The sequence below is a fragment of the Balaenoptera acutorostrata genome, chromosome 9, assembly GCF_949987535.1.
Source record: "Balaenoptera acutorostrata chromosome 9, mBalAcu1.1, whole genome shotgun sequence".
Taxonomy (NCBI): domain Eukaryota; kingdom Metazoa; phylum Chordata; class Mammalia; order Artiodactyla; family Balaenopteridae; genus Balaenoptera; species Balaenoptera acutorostrata.
Genome location: NC_080072.1, coordinates 52,596,192 through 52,615,958, shown reverse-complemented (window position 1 = coordinate 52,615,958; position 19,767 = coordinate 52,596,192). Strand labels below are relative to the sequence as shown.

General features: G+C 37.2%; 1 protein-coding gene across 1 annotated transcript in view; it reads left to right on the top strand.

The window, feature by feature from the left end:
• The window catches only part of FCHSD2 (FCH and double SH3 domains 2), a 313,606-nt gene that overhangs the window by 268,318 nt on the left and 25,521 nt on the right, over positions 1 to 19,767 (top strand). Inside the window, exons 12-13 of the mRNA XM_007173694.2 lie at positions 2,699 to 2,803; positions 15,117 to 15,278. Of these exons, the coding sequence (XP_007173756.1) occupies positions 2,699 to 2,803; positions 15,117 to 15,278 (267 nt within the window). The remainder of the gene's footprint in view (positions 1 to 2,698; positions 2,804 to 15,116; positions 15,279 to 19,767) is intronic.

The following is a 19,767-nucleotide window of genomic DNA, read 5'->3' as shown; positions in this document are numbered from 1 at the left end:
GATCTTCCTGGACCAGGGCTCGAACCTGTGTCCCCTGCATTGGCAGGCGGGTTCTTAACCACTGCACCACCAGGGAAGCCCAGAACAGCATATTAAGGCTGCCAAGGAATTATTGTTAGGTCTGATAACAGTATTGTGGTTGTATTTTTTTTAAGTTCATGTTTTTAGAGACTTTCACTAAAACATGTAGGAATGAAATAACAGGATGTCTGGAATTTGCTTTAAAATGCTTTAGCACAAGAAAAATAAAGGATAGTAGGTAAAGCAAATGTGGAAAAGTCTCGTTAACTATGGAATCTTGGTGATCAGTATATAGGAGTTCATCATACTAGTCTCTTTACTTTTGAGTATATTTGAAATATTTCATAATAAAAAGCATGTTGGACTTCCCTGGTGGTGCAGTGGTTAAGAATCCACCTGCCAGTGCAGAGGACATGGGTTTGAGCCCTGGTCCGGGAATATCCCACATGCCGTGGAGCAACTAAGCCCATGCTCCACAACTACTGAGCCTGTGCTCTAGAGCCCACGAGCCACCACTACTGAGCCCATGTGCTGCAACTACTGAAGCCCGTGCGCCTAGAGCCCGTGCTCCACAACGAGAGAAGCCACAGCAATGAGAAGCCCATGCGCCGCAAGGAAGAGTAGCCCCCACTCGCCACAACTAGAGGAAGCCTGCGCGCAGCAGCAAAGACCCAATGCAGCCAAAAATAAATAAATAAATAAAATATTAAATTACTTTAAAAAAAACATAAAAAAATAAGTAAATCAAAAATCAAAAACATGTTAATGGTATTTCAAATCTTGGGAGAAAGGATTTATTCGGTAAATCGCATTAAAGCAATTGTCTGTGTATTTGGGAAAAAATATGCAGTTAGATTTCTCCCTTCTGCCATATACAAGGTAAATTTCAAAAGAATTAAAGAGCTAAATGCTAGACACAAGACTACTAAAAACTAAAAAACATATAGAATATTTTTGGCATATTACCAGTGACTTCTTAAGTAAGACACAAAACCCAGAACCCATAAAGGAAGATGATTGATAAATATGACTACATAAAAAATTTCTGTAAAACAAAAGAACTTTTAAAAGTTAAGAGAAAGGGAATAGAATGGGAGGAAATATTTGTGACATAAATAACAGAAAAAGGACTAATATCTGGAAGGAAATATACTTAAGTAATAAGAAAAAGACAAAAAAGTAGAAAAATGGATAGAGGATATGAACTGCCCATTTATAAAAGTAGAAATAGAGATGACCAGCAACATATGAAATGATATTCTATTACAGAGAAATGAAAGTTGAAACAATGGGATAATTTTTATAAAACTTCAAATATTGACGATATCCAGTGTTGGTGAAATATAGAGAAATGTGCTCTTACACACTACTAGAAGAGTAGGTACAGCCTTTTGCGAGCAATTTGGCAATGTCTATAAAAATGTACAGTTTCCACTTCTGTGTTTTTACCTTAGATAAATATTCCCGTATGTGTTCAAAGAATCATTGACTAGGTTGTTTGTACAGTACTGTTTATAGTATTGAGAAATTTGAAAACTCAAATAGCAGTAAAGTAAGAGTTGAACTATTGAATCTGTGGATTAATTAGAGAATGAAGTCAGTCAGTTTGTACAAACACAAAAAGATTTCTTAGACACATTGAAGGGAAGGTAGATCTCATTTTATTATTTTTCAAACAAAACTGTACAAAGCATGTAAGGAAATACATAAGAGATGGCTTGATAAAATACAAATAAATTGATGGGACCGTCTTTATCTTGGGGTGGGGAGCACATGGTGGGGTATGAAGATACAACAGATTTTTTACCATTTTGTATTAGTTGTTATTTAGAAACAATGCTTTATATTCATGTAATTTTTAAAAATTAAAGGTATACATATCAAAACATGCAATTCAAATGAGGTTTATAGATAGTGCCAGTGTCAATTTTCTGGGTTTTATATTGTACTATAGTTAGATAAGTTGTTACCCTTGGGGGAAGCTGGGTGAAGGGACTCTACTACTTTTGCAACTTCCTGTAAGTTTATAATTATTTCAGAGGTTTTTTGTTTTTTTTTTAACATCTTTATTGGAGTGTAATTGCTTTACAATGGTGTGTTAGTTTCTGCTGTATAACAAAATGAATCAGCTATACATATACATATATCCCCATATCTCCTCCCTGTTGCATCTCTATCCCACCCCTCTAGGTGGTCACAAAGCACCGAGCGGATTTCCCTGTGCTATGCAGCTGCTTCCCACTAACTATCTATTTTACATTTGGTAGTGTATATATGTCCATGCCACTCTCTCACTTAGTCCCAGCTTACCCTTCCCCCTCCCCGTGTCCTCAAGTCCATTCTCTTCGTCTGTGTCTTTATTCCTGTCCTGCCCCTAGGTTCTTCAGAACCTTTTTTTTAGATTCCATATATATGTGTTAGCATATGGTATTAGTTTTTCCTTTCTGACTTAACTTCACTCTGTATGACAGTCTCTAGGTCCATCCACCTCACTACAAATAACTCGGTTTTCAGAGGTTGTTAAATTATCAAATAAATAAATGAAAACAAAGGTTAAAAAGGGAATCATGGTCACTTGTCACTAAAGTCTTTAAAATTATCTAGATATTCTAGTCACTTTAAGGAAAAAAAAGAGAAAAATAGAAAACAATCATCATTTTCCTATTTTCTTTAATAGGTTCTAGATGATCTGGAATGTCATGGAGTTGCAGTTTCAGAACAAGGCCGAACAGAGTTGGAACAGAAAATAGATGAAGCTAGAGAAAATATTCGTAAAGCAGAGGTGAGGTGGCAGCTAATTGTGGCATTTTGCCCAGCTCCAGCAATGTCACAGCCGTGATGTGGACCTTTAGAATTCAGTTTCTATACACTGATTAATTTGAAGATTGATTCACCATCTGTGTCCAGAGTATTCTTTTTGAGTGCCTGTTTCATACAAGGTAGTACACATAACAAAAAGACACTGAACCCATTATGAAGAGTTTACAATCATGAAACATTAAATAACAAAAGAATTAAGTCACAATAAAGGTATTAATTTTAAAGTTTTCACAAGTTACATAATAAATCAGTCAGCATAGTATAGAAATTGATACATGTAAGTTCAGTGCCTAGAAAAGTCTCCCCCCATATGAAAGGTTCACTGGATCCAGGGGCATAAGCTGACTTTAAGAATAGAGAAGAGTTGGTTAAGCAGACAAGGCAAAAAAAAGTTACAGCAGTGGATTTTAATCTTTTGTGGAGTCATGGGACCCTTTGAGGATTATATGAAAGTGTGAAACCCTCTCTATCACAAAAAAATGTACATTTTATGTATAGTATTCAGAAGTTCATGTACCCTAGGCTAATATTCCATGACCTAGAGGGGGAGAAGTTGAGATGGAAAGAAAAGTTATTTGCAAAGGAGGAAGATATAAGATGTAGTTTGGCAGTTGGATTTGATTAGCATGGAGGATTTTTGTAAAGAAATGTGGTAGAAAGTAAGGAAAGTCATTGTGGTTAAGACCAGTTCATGAAGGACCTGTGCACACTTGTATTTAGTTATCTATCCAATGCAACATAGTGAAGGGATGTGGAAGTAGACATTAAAAAAACACTGCGACTGTCCAGCCTTCAACGAGAATATGTTCTTGTTAGGAAGGCTTAAAGAATGCCCAAGATAACTAAGACTGTAAAACATAAGTGCCAAGGAGTGGTCCACACGAGTATACTTAACACTTAAGGAACCCAAAGGACACAGAGGTCACTGTGGGAGGAGTTGTTAGGACAGGTAACACAAAGAGATAGGACTTAAGATGGATATTGACAGATGAAAAGGGGATAGCACAGACTTATGCCATGCAACCTCAAGAGGCAGAACTTGAACTGAAGGAAGAAGGTAGGAAGGAGGCAGATTTGAGCTTGCTACAGGGAAATACTTTCTAACAGATCTGCCCAATGGCAAAATAAGCTGCCCTAAGATATAGTGCAGCACTATAAGTGTATAAGAAGACTCTATACAAGAAATTCTTGTATTGTTTTGAGCATTAATCTAAGCTAGTGATTTTCAAATACGCTCTCAGATCTCTAGAGGTTTTGAGGCAGTATTTCAGTGATGGGGGCGGGGCAAGGAGTGGGGGTTGGTAGTAAGTGGAGAGGCAGCATCAGCAAAGACAGGGAATACGAGCATGTTCCTGGCACAGCCCCATGGAAGTGGTCTGAACCAGAAGAGGCTTGCTATCTTGCTATCTGCCTGGTCTAGAGAAGCCCCAGTAACCCCAGCTCACCTTCATTCCTGGCACATGATCCACAGCCTCCATAGTGAAGAGAGCAGAGTGAACAATAAATAGCCATTTTCCTCACTGAACTCAGGGTCATGGCTAAACCGCTGCCCTAGGGTGCTGGCCAAGCACGTTGGCAGGCTCTTGCCTAGTTTGAGAAACGTTGGCTTGTGTAGAAGAACTTTTCTTGTTCGTTTCTCCAGACTCTGCGTGAAGCCAGTTTCAGAGCCTTGACAGAACAGGACAAGTCTCAGAAGTTTTCTGAAGGGTGTGTTCTCTCTTGTATTTTCCATTTCCAGACTTCATCCATGGTGTCACTGTCTGGTACCCTACCTCCACCATGCCCTTCAGTAGTAGCAGTAGTAGGTATCAATCACACAAAGTCTGTATTTAGGCTGAATGACCTGTTATTTCCATGAATGTGCTAAACTGCCCTCTGTTTGTTAGCTTAAAGCTAAAAATATGAAGTGAGAGTCCCACAACAGAATGTCTCATCTCTCCTAATACTAGTATTTAAGTCTGCAGTCTCAAAGGTAATTTTCTTACCAAAAATATGCAATATGCTAGAAACCGTGATGCCAGATCCGTTATCTCAGTTTTGAATATCTGTGAAATATAGTTAATCCTACTGCTATCTTAAAGCAATCTCTTACTTAATTTCCACTTATCAGTTACAAAAAATAACCCAGCTAAAATTAGATGGCAAATATGAGGGTAGTATTAGAGTATTATTTACAAGATTGTCATAATGAAATTTTTGCATAGACTAGACCACAAGAGCCTTCAGAGGAATTGACAGTAATGGTTTCAATAGATTCCCTTTTTCTTTTTTCTGCCTGTGTATCATTTGTATTGGATTTTCTCTTTCCATTCAATAGTTATTATAAATACTTACACAAAAGAGAGAAAACTAGTTAAAATTCCATTATATCCTTTATGTTTGGTTTTTAACTCCTACAACATGAATGCTACCCTCCCTTGTTGATTAATCTGCTTTATCCAGTCTTTTCTATAATGTGTCTCCATTCAGTGTTGCTAATTAGAATAGAAACCTTTGTGGCACTCAGTAATAGATTAAAGAAATTTTTCCAGTCATAAGAAATTGAAAATGTAAATGGCCTGTGCTTTTCCAAAGAATAGGAATAGTATACTGTTTCCAAAGAATAGTATAATAGAAGTTATATAGTGATTAATTAATTATTGGCTGGTTAATTTGGGGACAGACTCACTAATTCATTAGTTTACCAAACACTTAATGAGTATCTGCTGTGTGCCAGATACTGATGAATATACTAGATATACATTGATGAACAACCTATTGTTATATTGTTATGATCTCTACGATTATCACAAGAATATTTGTACTAGCTGTGCTACTCTTTGCAGCCCCTGACTAATTTAAGAATTGGAATGAGGCAATAACTGCTTAAATTAAACTTTAATAACAATTTTCTTAACCTGGTATTTAGGTATTTGAATTTTTTGAAATGCCTTTTGTCATACAGATACACACACATTCTTGATCTGACATATCATACCTATTTTTAAGGTAGCTTGCCAAGAAACCAAGAGTTTTAAATGCCCTTTTTGGAAGCTGTACATGACTTATGTTTCAGGATACAATTATTTTTTTGTGTGTTTAAATTGTACCTTTGTTTGGGTTGAGGGCAGTTTTTTCTCTTTTTTAACAGTGAAATGTTTAACACAAAGAGGAGGAAGTTAATGTAAGAAGTCAAAGATACCCGGAAATTTTTAATGACATTTTATACATGTTAGGTATTAAGGTCTGCAGGAGGAACTATAAACTATATGACTCTTTCTCCAAGATATTAACTAAATTTTATGATCTGAATTGAATGTTCATTTGAAAGCCAAAATACATGGTATCAAATGAATTAACAAAACCAAAAATAAAATCACTTGTCTATATAAACACATTTTAATAGATACCATTTTTTTAAATTATCATCTCATAAGTTTCTCTTGTACATGAGGAGTTCAAAATTACAATGTCACTGTTGTACTCAATGACTCAAAAATGGTAAGACCCTTGCCATAATGCTATAAGAGAAGTCTAAAAACCTCAGCTGCATAAAATGTGAGGCCTCATTACTACAAGGTTAATGAAATGCTAAGGGTGACCCTGCTATAAAAACAAAATTTCCAATCATATTATATCCAAATTTATATTACCTCCAGACTTGTTATTGTGGGGTTTCACTGTACTCTTATAATATAGTATGTTAGTAGACCTCTTAACTAATCACTTTCTTCAATTTTTATTGTGAAAATTTTCAAACATATAAAAAAGATGAAGAATAAATATATATTTTCCAATATGCTAAATTCAACTATTAATATTTTGCAATATTAAATATGTGTTTATTTCTATACTGTAAAGTGGAAGTTAAGTTTAAAGGTCTGATTATAGTCTGTATTTTAGGCAAGAATACTTTATAAATGATGCTGTGTTTTTCATCACAGTATGGTTTTATCAAGTTTTCTCACTACTGATGCTAAGAATAGTCACTTTCAATTCAGGTGGCACTACCAAATCTTTCTACTGTTAAAGTTCTTTTTTCTTTTTCCATTGCAATTAACAAGTACTGGTCACCTCCAGGGACAGCAAATGAGTATTTTTCTCCCTTTCTTAAGTATTATTACTATGTCATGGAATTTTAAAAATCAACTTTATTAAGGCATAATATACATAAAATAAAATGTAACCATTTCAAGTAAACACTTTAATGTGCTTTGATAAATGCACACCCCTAAATATCCACTGCCACAATCAAGATATAAAATATTTCTATCACCCCAAAAAGTTCTTTTGTGACCAGGCAACAACTGATCTACTTTCTGTCATATAGGTTAGTTCAGCTCCAACAACATGAATATTAGATCACTTGATATTGTCCTACATGTCGCATGTAAAGATCACCCCACGCACTTTTATCCAGGCTTACTTTTTATCATAATCTCAGTTTGATGAGTTATTATGTATTCAAGTTCACTAATCTTTTCTTCTGTAGTGTATGACCTGCTATTAAGGCTATCCTGTGAATTGTGATTTCAGATATTACATTTTTAGCTCTATGAATTCTATTTGGTTCTTTATATCTTCCAGTTCACTCCTATTTATCTTCATGTTGTCCTTTAAATCCTTAAGTATGTTTATAATAGTGACTTTAAAGTCCTCATCTACTCATTCCATCATATCTGTGATTTCTGGCTCTCTTTCTATTGACTGATGTTTCCTTTGGTTATGGCTCATATTTTTCTGCTATTCAAATACTTAGTACTATTTTTTACTGAATACTAGAAATTGTGACTGTTTGGCTGTTGAGTTTCTGGATTCTCTTTTCTTATTTTAAAGCCTTTTGAGTTTCGTTTGGGCAGCCAGTTCAGTTTGATCTGTTCAAGGCCTGTTTTTAAGCTTTGGGTTGGTTTAGAGTAGCCTTTCCAGTAGGGTTAATTTAGCCTTATTACTAATGAATTTCCTTTCTGCAGTTTCTTCTTTTGCCATGAGTATCCAACAAGGTCTCTGGTCTCTCAACTCTGGCTGGATGGAACTGCAACATCTTTCAACCCTATACAATCTCTGGGAGTTTTTCAGTTCACAGCTCCACGGTAGATGTTCTTTCCCCAGTACTTATTCTTTACGTCTCCTCATGGAGTCCCACCTTATGTATTCTCAATTTATTATAGATTTGTATTCATTTAATCTATTTTCAGTATTACAGTTGTCCTTCTTTAAGCCCAATATTGTCTAAATTTGGCCATTGAGAGTCCATTTAAGCTGACTTCTGTGTCCTTTTGACATTACTCCCGCTAGTCTCTGAACATTTTTTGCTTTCTAGCACAACAAGCTATCTTAGGCTCACCTTGTATTTTCCCTGCCCAGACTTAGAATTAGCCTTTTCTCCAAGAAGCTCTGCTTTCTTTTAATATAGAATAGTATTTAGACACCAAAGTCTAGGCTGTGAAGGTGCTTATTGTTATGGGTATCATTTATTTCTTGGCCCTTCCTTTGTTGTTAGAGCTAGGAATTTTTTTAAAATCATGAGTTCATATTGATATTTTCAATTCAAATTTAAAATTGGAAAGATTTTATTAAACTTCTTTATTTTATATTTATATCTTTTTATCTTATATTGAAATTTTTAGTTCCTAATAATATTATACGATATTTTATTTGCCTTATCCTACATCTATATTAAACAGTTTCAAAATTACAATGCAAATATTATTAATAGTAAATTACTGAGTGAAATTTAAGATTTCTTTGAATGTAGACTATATATCTACAAGGGTTTCTGCTTCTGATAATAAGGGGCTAGCTTATATCCTCTTTTAGATAACAATTATTAATAAGGGTAAAAATATTTAAAATACCTATTTGATAAAACTGGAAAATGACCCAAAGCATATAAAATCTAGAGGGGAAAAGACTCTTCAAAGAATGGGACTATACCTGGTGACATTTACATTTTACAGCTCTTTGTGAGGGGCTGTACAACTAAGATTCAAGCAGAGAAGGGCTTCCCTGCTGGCGCAGTGGTTAAGAATCTGCCTGCCAATGCAGGGGACACAGGTTTGAGCCCTGTCCCGGGAAGATCCCACATGCTGCGGAGCAACTAAGCCCGTGTGCCACAACTACTGAGGCTGTGCTCTAGCACCTGTGAGCCACAACTCCTGAACCCCGCACACCTAGAGCCCCTGCTCCACAAGAAGAGAAGCCACTGCAGTGAGAAGCCCATGCACCGCAACAAAGAATAGCCCCTGCGCCCAGCACCAAATACCCAACGCAGCCAAAAATAAATAAATTTATTTATTTATTTATTTAAAAAAATTCAAGCAGAGAGCCTAAGTCTTACTGGCTTAAGCTTGGATGTCGGAGAGTTCTCAAATTTGCATATAAATAACCATCCAAATCCTTGGCTAAACCTAAATAGACATGTGCAGCAGAAACTCCAAGGAACTTGGCAAGAAACAACAACTAGAAGGCAAAAATACTGAGCAGAAATTTCAGCTGTTGCTCACCACAGGGAAGCAACACTAATCTTTAGAAAACTGGAGTGATTATATTAATATCAGACAAAATAGACAGCAGGATAAGAAATTTTAAGAGGGATGATTCATAATGATTAAAAATAAGGTCAGTTCATCAAGAAGACGTAACAGTCCTAGACGTGTTTGTAACTAATAGTAGAGTTACACAATAGATGGAGTAAAAAACTGATAGAACCGAACAAAGAAATAGACAAATCTGCAATTGTAGTTGGAGACTTCAACCTTCCTTTCCGTAGTTGAAAGAACAAGGAGCTAGAAAATCAGTAATATAGAAGACTTGAATAACACTATTAGCCAACTTTACCTAAATGACATTTATAGAATACTCCACCCCACAGGAGTAGAATATATGTTCTTTTAAAGTAGACATGGAGGAATTCCCTGGTGGTCCAGTGGTTAGGACTCTGCGCTTTCACTGCTGAGGGCCTGGGTTCAATCCCTGGTCAGGGAACTAAGCTCCCACAAGCCACACGGTGTGGCCAAAAAATAAATAAATAAAAATAAATAAAGTGGACATGGAATATTTAGCAAGGCCATATACTATACCACAAACCAGTGTCAGTAAGTTTAAAAGAATAGATACCATGCAGAGTATATTCTCCGACCTATCAGAATTAAATTAGAAACCAATAACAGAAAGATATCTGGAAAATCCCCAGATATTTGGGAATTAAATTATTTAAATACAATAATTTGTTGCTGACTTTTAAAAAACCACCCAGCTTAATGGCAGAAACAGCAATGATTTTTTATCTTTCATCATCTGGGTGTTGTCTGTGCAGTTCTTCTGCAGGTTTTTCCTATGATTACTCAAAGAGCTGCATTCAGCTAGAGGGCTGGGCCTTTTTTCCATATGGTCCTCCATCCTCAAATAGGCTAACCAGGGCTTCCTCACATGGTAGAGGCACATACCAAGGAATCAAGTCCTAGTTGCACTCTTATCAAGCCTGTGCTTTTATCAGATTTGCATATGTTCCATTGTCCAAAGAAAATCATATGGACAAGCCCAGAATCAATGTGGGAGGGGACTACATGGAGACTCCCATGTTTCATTGGGAATAACCTTTTACCAGAATTGATATGACCTTGGTTAAATCATTTTTCTCATCTATAAAATAGAGTTTATAATATCCATTCTCAGAATTGTGTGGATTAAATGAAATAGTATAATCATATAGTACCTAGGACAAATGATAAAAGTTGTTTGGGGTGGGTTTTTTTTTTAAGATACCAAAGGTAATTTAGAGTGGCAAATATTGGGTTGGCCAAAAAGTTCATTTGGGATTTTCGTAACATAAAAAGCTGAACGAACTTTTTGGCCAACCCAATAACTATTCTCTACCATTATTCATTTCCTACTATATGCAGAGAACTAAATAGTAGGGTTACAAATAGACACAGTTCTTATCCTTAGAGAAATGATATTTTGAAGATAAGTTAATTAAGCCCAAATTAGATTTACAGACTTTATAACTGTCAAAAAGTTTCCTGGGGCTTCCCTGGTGGTGCAGTGGTTGAGAATCCTCCTGCCAATGCAGGGGACATGGGTTCAAGCCCTGGTCCGGGAAGATCCCACATGCCGCCGAGCAGCTAAGCCCGTGCGCCACAACTACTGAGCCTGTGCTCTAGAGCCCGTGAGCCACAACTGCTGAAGCCTGCGCACCTAGAGCCCGTGCTCCGCAACAAGAGAAGCCACCGCAATGAGAAGCTCACACACCGCAACAAAGAGTAGCCCCCGCTCGCGGCAACTAGAGAAAGCCCGCGCGCAGCAACGAAGACCCAACGCAGCCAAAAATAAATAAATAAATAAATAAAATTTATTTAAAAAAAAAAAACTTTCCTAAACTCAAGTATGGCATGACACTTGGATATGCTTACGTTCAATTTTACATTAAAGTTGGTTGACAGTGTTAATACACCAAGTTTATATATCTTAAAAGATCTGACTTTTTAAAACATCATTTTAAAAAGCTCTGTCTTGGGCTTCCCTGATGGCACAGTGGTTGAGAATCCGCCTGCCAATGCAGGGGACACGGGTTCGAGCCGTGGTCCAGGAAGATGCCACATGCCGCAGAGCAGCTAAGCCCATGTGCCACAACTACTGAAGCCTGCACACCTAGAGCCCGTGCTCCACACCAACAGAAGCCACCCCAGTGAGAAGGCCGCACACCACAACAAGGAGTGACCCCCCCTCGCCGCAACTTGGGGGACCCGCATGCAGCAACAAAGACCCAACGCAGCCAAAAATAAATAAATAAATAAAAATCTCTCTCTTTTTATAAGTTCTAAAAATGATTTGGTCAAGCAGTATCTTTAATGTCATCAAGTTTCAGAGAGCTGTGCTCCCGAATTTTAATCAATTGGCAGATCATCAAAATTCACTTGAAAATGCTGGAAAATTCTGCTTTTAAATAGTTGTTAAAATATAAACAGTTGGAACTCTAAAGGAAAGCTAGCACTGTTTATTCAGGAACTGCAGTCTAAAAATCTAAGTTTGCAAATACCATGTTCCTCAATTGTTTGGTAAAGTACTGACAAAAATAAATCTTATGAAAACTAGATTACTTGGATTTGAGAAAACAGAATATACTTCTCTCTCTCTCTCTCTCTCTGTCTCTTTGTCTCTCTCTGTTTTCTTTGTTTCTTTGCTTCAGCAGTTAAATGACTTACATTTATAATTTCCAAGAAGAGGTTTGTTGGTTCACTTATTTTTCAAAAACGTTTCATTGCTTATATTAGTTTAAAATGCATACTAGAATGGTGCTGAGACAACTGGATATCCACATGCAGAAGAATGAAGTTGGACCCCTACCTCACACCATATAAAAAAATAAACTCAACTCAAAATGATCAAACACCCAAATGTAACAGCTAAAGCTATAAAACTATTTTAAGAAACATAGGGATAAATCTTTGTGACCTTGGATTAATTTCTTAGATAAGACCCCAAAAGCCCAAGCAACAAAAGAAAAAAATAGATAAATTGGACTTAATCAAAATGTTTAAACTTTTATGCTTCACAAGACACTGTCAAGAAGTGAAAGACCCACATAATGGGGAAAAAAATATTTGCAAATCATGTATTTGATAGGGGACTTTGATCTAGAATACATCAAAAACTTACAATAAAAAGATAAAGGCAAAATAAAAACGGTAAAAAGACAGCCCAATTTAAACATGGACAAAGGTTCTGAGTAGACATTTCTCCAAAGAAGATATATAATGATCAGTAAGCACGTGAAAAGATGACATCATTAGTCATCAAGGAAATACAAATCAAAACCACAGTGAGATACCACTTCACACCCACTAGGATGGCTAGAATCAAAAAGGGCAGACATTAACAAGTGTTTGCCAGGATGTGAAGAAATGGTAACCCTCACCCTGCTGGTGTGATTGTTAAATGAGGTCGCTGCTTTGAAAAACAATCTGACATTTCCCCAAATGGTTAAACATACAATTACTTTATGACTAAGCAATTCCAGTCCTAGGTATATAGCCACGTGAAATGAAAACATATGTCCACGCTAGAACTTGTATACTAATGTTTGTAGCAACATTATTCATATTAGCTGAAAAGCTGAAACAACCCGTCACCTGACAAATGGATAAACAAAATGTGTTCTACGCACAGCATCCATAAAAAGCAATGAAATACTGATACATGTTACAGCATGGATGAACTTCAACAACATTATGCTAAGTAAAAGAAGCCAGACACAAAACACCATATATTGTATGGTTCTATTTATATTAAATGTTCAGAATAGGCAAATCTATAGAGAGAGAGAGGGTAGATTAGTGGTCCCAGAGACTACAGGGAATAAGTGATAGGGGAGCAATAACTAAAGGATATGGGGTTTTTTTTGGAGATGATTAAAATGTTCTAAAATTGGGGTGACACTACTATATTGTAAATGGATAACCAACAAGGACCTACTGTATACCACAGGGAACTCTGCTCAATATTATGTAACAACCTAAATGGGAAAAGAATTTGAAAAAGAATAGATACATGTATATGAATAACTGAATCACTTTGCTGTACACCTGAAACTATCACAAACATTGTTAATCAACTATACTCCAATAGAAAAAAGTTAAAAAAAAAATAAAATTGTGATAATTGGACATATCTGTGAATATACTGTAAGCCAATTGTATTATACACTTTAAATGGGTGAATTGTATGATATGTGCACTTCATCTCAGTAAAGTTGTTACCAAAAAAAATTATTAGAAGAATAAGATTTTTACAAGACCGTTTACCAAATAGTGTGCCTGCAAGCAAAAAACTTTATGTAAAGGTCTGTATGATATCCAAAACCATTGAATTGTGTACTTGAAAATGACTAAGATGGTGAATTTTATGTAATATGAATTTATCTCTTTGTGTATGGCCACACCATGCCGCATGTGGGATCTTAGTTCCCCAACCAGGGATCGAACCCGTGTCCCCTGCAGTGGAAGGGCAGAATCTTAACCACTTAACCACTGGACCACCAGGGAAGTCCCTTTATCTCATTTTAAAATCTTAGGAATACAATATAAATTCAGCAATGAGAGCTCAGTGAAACAAGTCAGATCTCAGATCCTTTTTGATACCAACTCCCTCAGCAGAGAATCCAGAGAGTGATCAAAATCGCATACCAGAAGGGCTCAGTGAGCATACTTGTTTGTCCAAGATGTCCACAGAAGGCCATCAAGTGAAGGTCCTCAAAATTATCTCTGTGGAGCCTTCAAATGTTGAAGGAAGAGACAACCACTCTAATATGAGGAAGAATGAAGCTGAGTTTACTACTTGCTAAAACAAAAGAGAATGATACTTACAAAATATAATCTTTCTGACAAAGTAGAACCAATGCAAAGGGTTTTGAGAAGTGTGGATTTCAGGGATTGGCAGATTTTCAAAACTGGGCATGTATTACAGACTAGCTTTTAACTGGTGTGTAGGGATTGATGGACTATTGGAAGCAGGAGTGGAAGCTTAACTGCTGATGATTACCCGAGTGAGGCTGTGGTTGACTGGCTGCCTTGCAGAAGCTTGGGGCTGTCACAGATTGGCTGACTCAGAGGCATGGCTATTGGAGTAAAGCAGTTACTGTTTGATTGGGACAGGTTTAAACTAATTCTATGATTACTTGCTTATGGCTTGGAACAAGAGCCAAAGAACAGACAGTGTTTCCTTTTCTTGAATTTGGAGCACAGGAACTTTTTATTCTCAATATCTTCTGTTTCTGACAGCTGCGTCATAATTTAATATAAAATCTGTACTCAGTAGGCAGTCAGGAATTGTGGAAGTTTTTAAGCAAGGAAGTGACTGATGAGATCATTCGTAGACTTGTAAAAGATGGATTATAGAGGAGAAGAGAAAGTCCAGGAAATGGGTTAGAAGGCTGTTGAAAATGCTAAATTTTGGGATGTTCTGAGGCGTAGCCTTATTAAAAGGAAAGGAAAGCAGACTTTATGGTGCATTAACATCTTCCTTTTCATAAGTTATATTTGATGTAACTTGTAAAAATGCAAGTGTGCCTTTTGCCATTGTCAGCAAGCTCTGATTCCTGTTCTTGTGTTCCCTTCCCTCTTCCCTTCTTCCCCTGTTCCTCTCTCCCTCTCGCCAAGTGAAAAATTAACATCTATGCCAAGGAAGAATTGCTAGTGAACATCAAGATTGTTCTAATTAATAAATCAGGAATAACTTAAAAACAATCAATTTGAGGAAAAAAATGCTCTGATTTCTGACCATTTTCTTGGTTTTCTTAGATAATTAAGTTGAAAGCTGAAGCCCGGCTGGACCTACTAAAGCAGATTGGTGTTTCCGTGGACACATGGCTAAAGAGTGCAATGAACCAAGTGATGGAAGAACTGGAAAATGAGCGATGGGCCCGCCTTCCTGCAGTGACCAATAATGGAACGTTGCACTCGGTACGGTTTCTCTTGGATACGATGGGCTGACTTCACTGGAGGATACTATTCTTTGACTATGTAGCCAAACTTGATAATAGCCAAAATTTTAAAGAAAAAATAATGGTTCTGCTAATGGTTTGGGGTTTTTTCCTTTAGTCTATCACTAATTGAGTTAAATTTAGTGCAGGAAAGAAAGAGAGAAGAAAAAAATAGTGCTTTTTTTAAAATGTGCAGTGAAAAGTATGTTATTACTAGTAGGTTTATCATTATCCCACTCATGAAGTAGATATGTTTCTTGTCTGGAGGTAGCAGGATAAAAATTTTAGTCTGATGTTTCTCAAGTTTTCAGAGGTCTTCCCAGGGTAATGAAAATAAACATCCAGGGAGGTGTAAACAATCGTAAAGAAGGGAAAGGAACAGTCTGTGGCTTAGTCTGTTTAGTTCACAAGGGCTGTCACATTGTGCTCACAGTATCTTTCATCAGGGAGACAGTGCTGCAGGTATGGTTTTACAAACAAAGCCAGAACTCAAGCTTAAGTGTTCTTCCTCCAAATCCAGGGCTTTTTCCACTCTGATGTCATCCAGTTCAACCTTAGTTTTTCATCCTGGAGATCTGAGTATCAGAAAAGTTCAGTGATTTGCCTGATACTACATAGGTAGATGTATAATGCCTCCCTGGTCAAACTAAAGTATTTTCTGCTGCTTTCTTCCTACCCATTATTCTCTCTCATCCAGTTTATTTCCATATGGCATTTATTACAATCTATACTTGTCTTCTTCTTTTCTTTTGTTTATTGTCTATCTTCTCTAGAATGTAATTTCCATGCCTACCTGGTTCACTGCTCTGCACAGCAGAGTGCCTGGCACATAGTAGGTACTCAATAAATGTCTGTTGAAGGACAGAGAATGAATTGATAGATAGCTGGAATAGTAGCAAACTAAAAGCTAAAACTCTAATCTCCTGACTTTCCACTGTATCCATAGTGCCTCTTCATTGTTGTGCCTTTCAGATAAAAGGAATCCTTGCTAGAGAAATTGGCCAAAGTTTAAGAACATTCCTGGAAGTTTTGTCAGTTTTTTCACATAGCATTCTGATTTTCTAATGAGAATACACTTGCATATTTAAAAAAGATTGTGTGTGGGTGTGCATATTAAGGGAAAACAATCTATTGAAGGTTTATTTTTATTTCACTATTAATGGTAATCTAACTGGGGGAAATAAGCACATATCACACACATCACTTTGGGGTTAGAAGAACTTGCCCTGTTTCTAGTACAGCAGAGTTGCTCTGTCTCATGGAATGTCTCTTACTGTTGCATCTTTTAAAAGTCACAATTTCCATCTAATTCAGGTTATTCTATTGAACAGAACTTATGACGATAGCCAATTCCAGGCACATTCGTGCTTTTGGCTTCTTCAGCAGTACTGTTGGCAACCAATCAAACACATGATTTTCCTCAGACTAGCTCCATTTCTAACTAAATCAACTGGGTAGGCACTTATCACTTATGTGCCTACTTCCTGGGCAAATTGGAGATGACTTGGTCTTTCTCCTCAAAGAGCTTACAAGCTGGTAGAGCAGACAGATTTTTATGGATCTTAACAATACATGGCAGTGTATGACTGAGCTATTGTGTAGCAAACTCGAAATTGCTAACTCCTAACTCATCAACACACCTTGGAAAAACTCTGGGTTTCAGAGATTCTAAGATCCCTTCCAGCTCCAAAATCTCATGATTTTGTGAAATGCTATCAGAAAAGCTTAATATACCTCATTTTATTGCACTTCACAAATAATTGCATTTTTTAATGAAGTGAAGGTTTCCTTTTTCATTATTATTATATCTGTTATGGTGATCTGTGATCAGTGATCTGTGATGTTACTACTGTAGTGTTTTGGGGCACCATGAATCTCACCCATTGGGATACTTAATTGATAAATGTTGTGTGTGTTGTGACTACTCCCCCAACCAGCCATTCGTCTGTCTCTCTCCCTCTTCTCCGGCCTCCCTATTCCCTGAGATGCAACAATATTGAAATTAGGCCAGTTAATAACCTACAAAGTGTTCAAGTGAAAGGGAGAGTTGCACATCTCTCAATTTAAATCAAAAGCTAGAAATGATTAAGCTTAGTGAGGAAGGCATGTTGAAAACCAAGATAGGCCAAAAGCTAGACCTCTTGAGCCAAACAGTTAGCCATGTTGTGAATGCAAAGGAAAAGTTCTTGAGGGAAATTAAAAGTGCTACTCCAGTGAATACATGAATGATAAGAAAGCAAAAAAGCCTTACTGCTGGTAGGGAAGAAGTTTTAGAGGTCTGGATAGATGATCAAACCAGCCACAACATCCCCTTAAGCCAAAGCCTTAATCCAGAGCAAGGCCCTAACTCTGTTCAATTCTATGGAGGCTGAAAGAGGTGAGGAAGCTGCAAAAGAAAAGTTGGAAGCGAGCAGAGGTTGGTTCATGAGGTTTAAAGAGAGAAACAGTCCCATAATATAGAAGTGCAAGGTGAAGCAGCAAGTGCTGATGTGGAAGCTACAACAAGTTATCCAGCTATAAGCTTAGCTTATCTAGCTAAGACCATTAATGAAGGTGGCTGCACTAAACAATAGATTTTCAGTGTAGACACAATAGCCTTATCGTGGGAAAAGATGCCATCTAGGACTTTCATAGTTAGAGATAAGTCAATGCCTGGCTTCAGAACTTCAAAGGACAGGCTGACTCTCTTGTTAGGGGCTAACGAAGCTGATGATTTTAAGTTGAAGCCAGTGCTCATTTACCATTCTGAAAATCCTAGGGCCCTTAAGAATTACGCTAAATCTACTCTGCTTATTCTCTCTAAATGTAACAATAAAGCCTGGATGACAGTGTATCTGTTTACAACATGGTTTTCTGAATATTTTAAGCCCACTGTTAAGATCTACTACTCAGAAAAAAAGATTCCTTTCAAAATATTACTGCTCATTGACAATGCACCTGGTCACCCAAGAGCTCTGATGGAGATGTACAGTGAGACTCATGTTGTTTTCATGCCTGCTAACACAATATCCCTTCTGTAGCCCATGGATCAAGGAGTAATTTTGATGTTCAAATCTTATGATTTAAGATATACATTTCATAAGTCTATAGTTGCCATAGATAGTGATTCCTTTGATGGATCTAGGCAAAGTAAATTGAAAACCTTTTGGAAAAGATTCACTGTTCTAAATGCTATTTAGAACATTCATGATTCATGGGAAGAGGTCAAAATTTCAGTATGAACAGGACTTTGGAAGAGGTTGATTCCAATCCTCATGGATGACTTTGAGGGATTCAGGAATTCAGTGGAGGAAGTAACTGCAGATGTGGTGGAAATAGCAAGAGAACTAAAATTAGAAGTGGAGCCTGAAGATGTGACTGAATTGCTGCAATCTCATGATAAAATTTCAATGGATAAAGAGTTGCTTCTTACGGATGAGCAAAAAAAGTGGTTTCTTGGGACTTCCCTGGTGGCACAGTGGTTAAGAATCCGTCTGCCAGTGCAGGGGACACAGGTTTCAACCCTGGTCCAGGAAGATCCCACATGCCGTGGAGCATATAAGCCCGTGCGCCACAACTACTGAGCCTGCGCTCTAGAGCCCGCATGCCGCAACTACTGAGCCTGTGTGCTGCAGCTACTGGAGCCCGCGCGTCTAGAGCCCCTGCTCCGCAACAAGAGAAGCCACCGCAATGAGAAGCCCACACACCACAACGAAGAGTAGCCCCTGCTCGCCACAACTAGAGAAAGCCCGTGCGCAGCAATGAAGACCCAACGCAGCCAAAAAAATAAATTAATTAAATTAAATTAAATTTTTTTTAAAAAGTGGTTTCTTCAGATGGAATCTATTCCTGGTGAAGATGTTGTAGATTGTTGATATGACAACAAAAGATTTAGACTATTGCATGAACTTAGTTGATAAATCAGGGTTTGAGAGGTTTGCCTCCAGTTTTGAAAGAGGTTCTACTGTGGGTGAAATGCTATGAAATAGCACTGCATGCTACAGAGAAATCGTTCATGAGAGGAAGAGTCAATGAATGCAGCAAACTTCAGTGCTGTCTTATTTTAAGAAACTGCCACAGCCACCCCAGCGCTCAGCAACCACCACCCTGATCGGTCAGCATCCATCAACATCGAGGCAAGACCCTCCACCAGCAAAAAGATTACGACTCGCTGAAGACTCAGATGATGGTTAGCATTTTTTGGCAATAAAGTATTTCTTAAGGTATGTAAATTTTTTTAGACATAATGGTATTGCATGCTTAATAACTACAGTATAGTGTAAACATAACTTTTATGTGCACTGGGAAACCAAAAAATTCGTGTGACTCACTTTATTGTGATAATCTCTTTACTGCGGTGGTCTGGAACCAAACCCATAATATCTCCAAGGTATGCCTATACCAGCTAGAAAAATAGGAGAGAAGTTTGCCTCATGAAGAAAATGTCATTAAAGATAATCCTTGAAGAATTTTAACAGGAGATAAAGAAA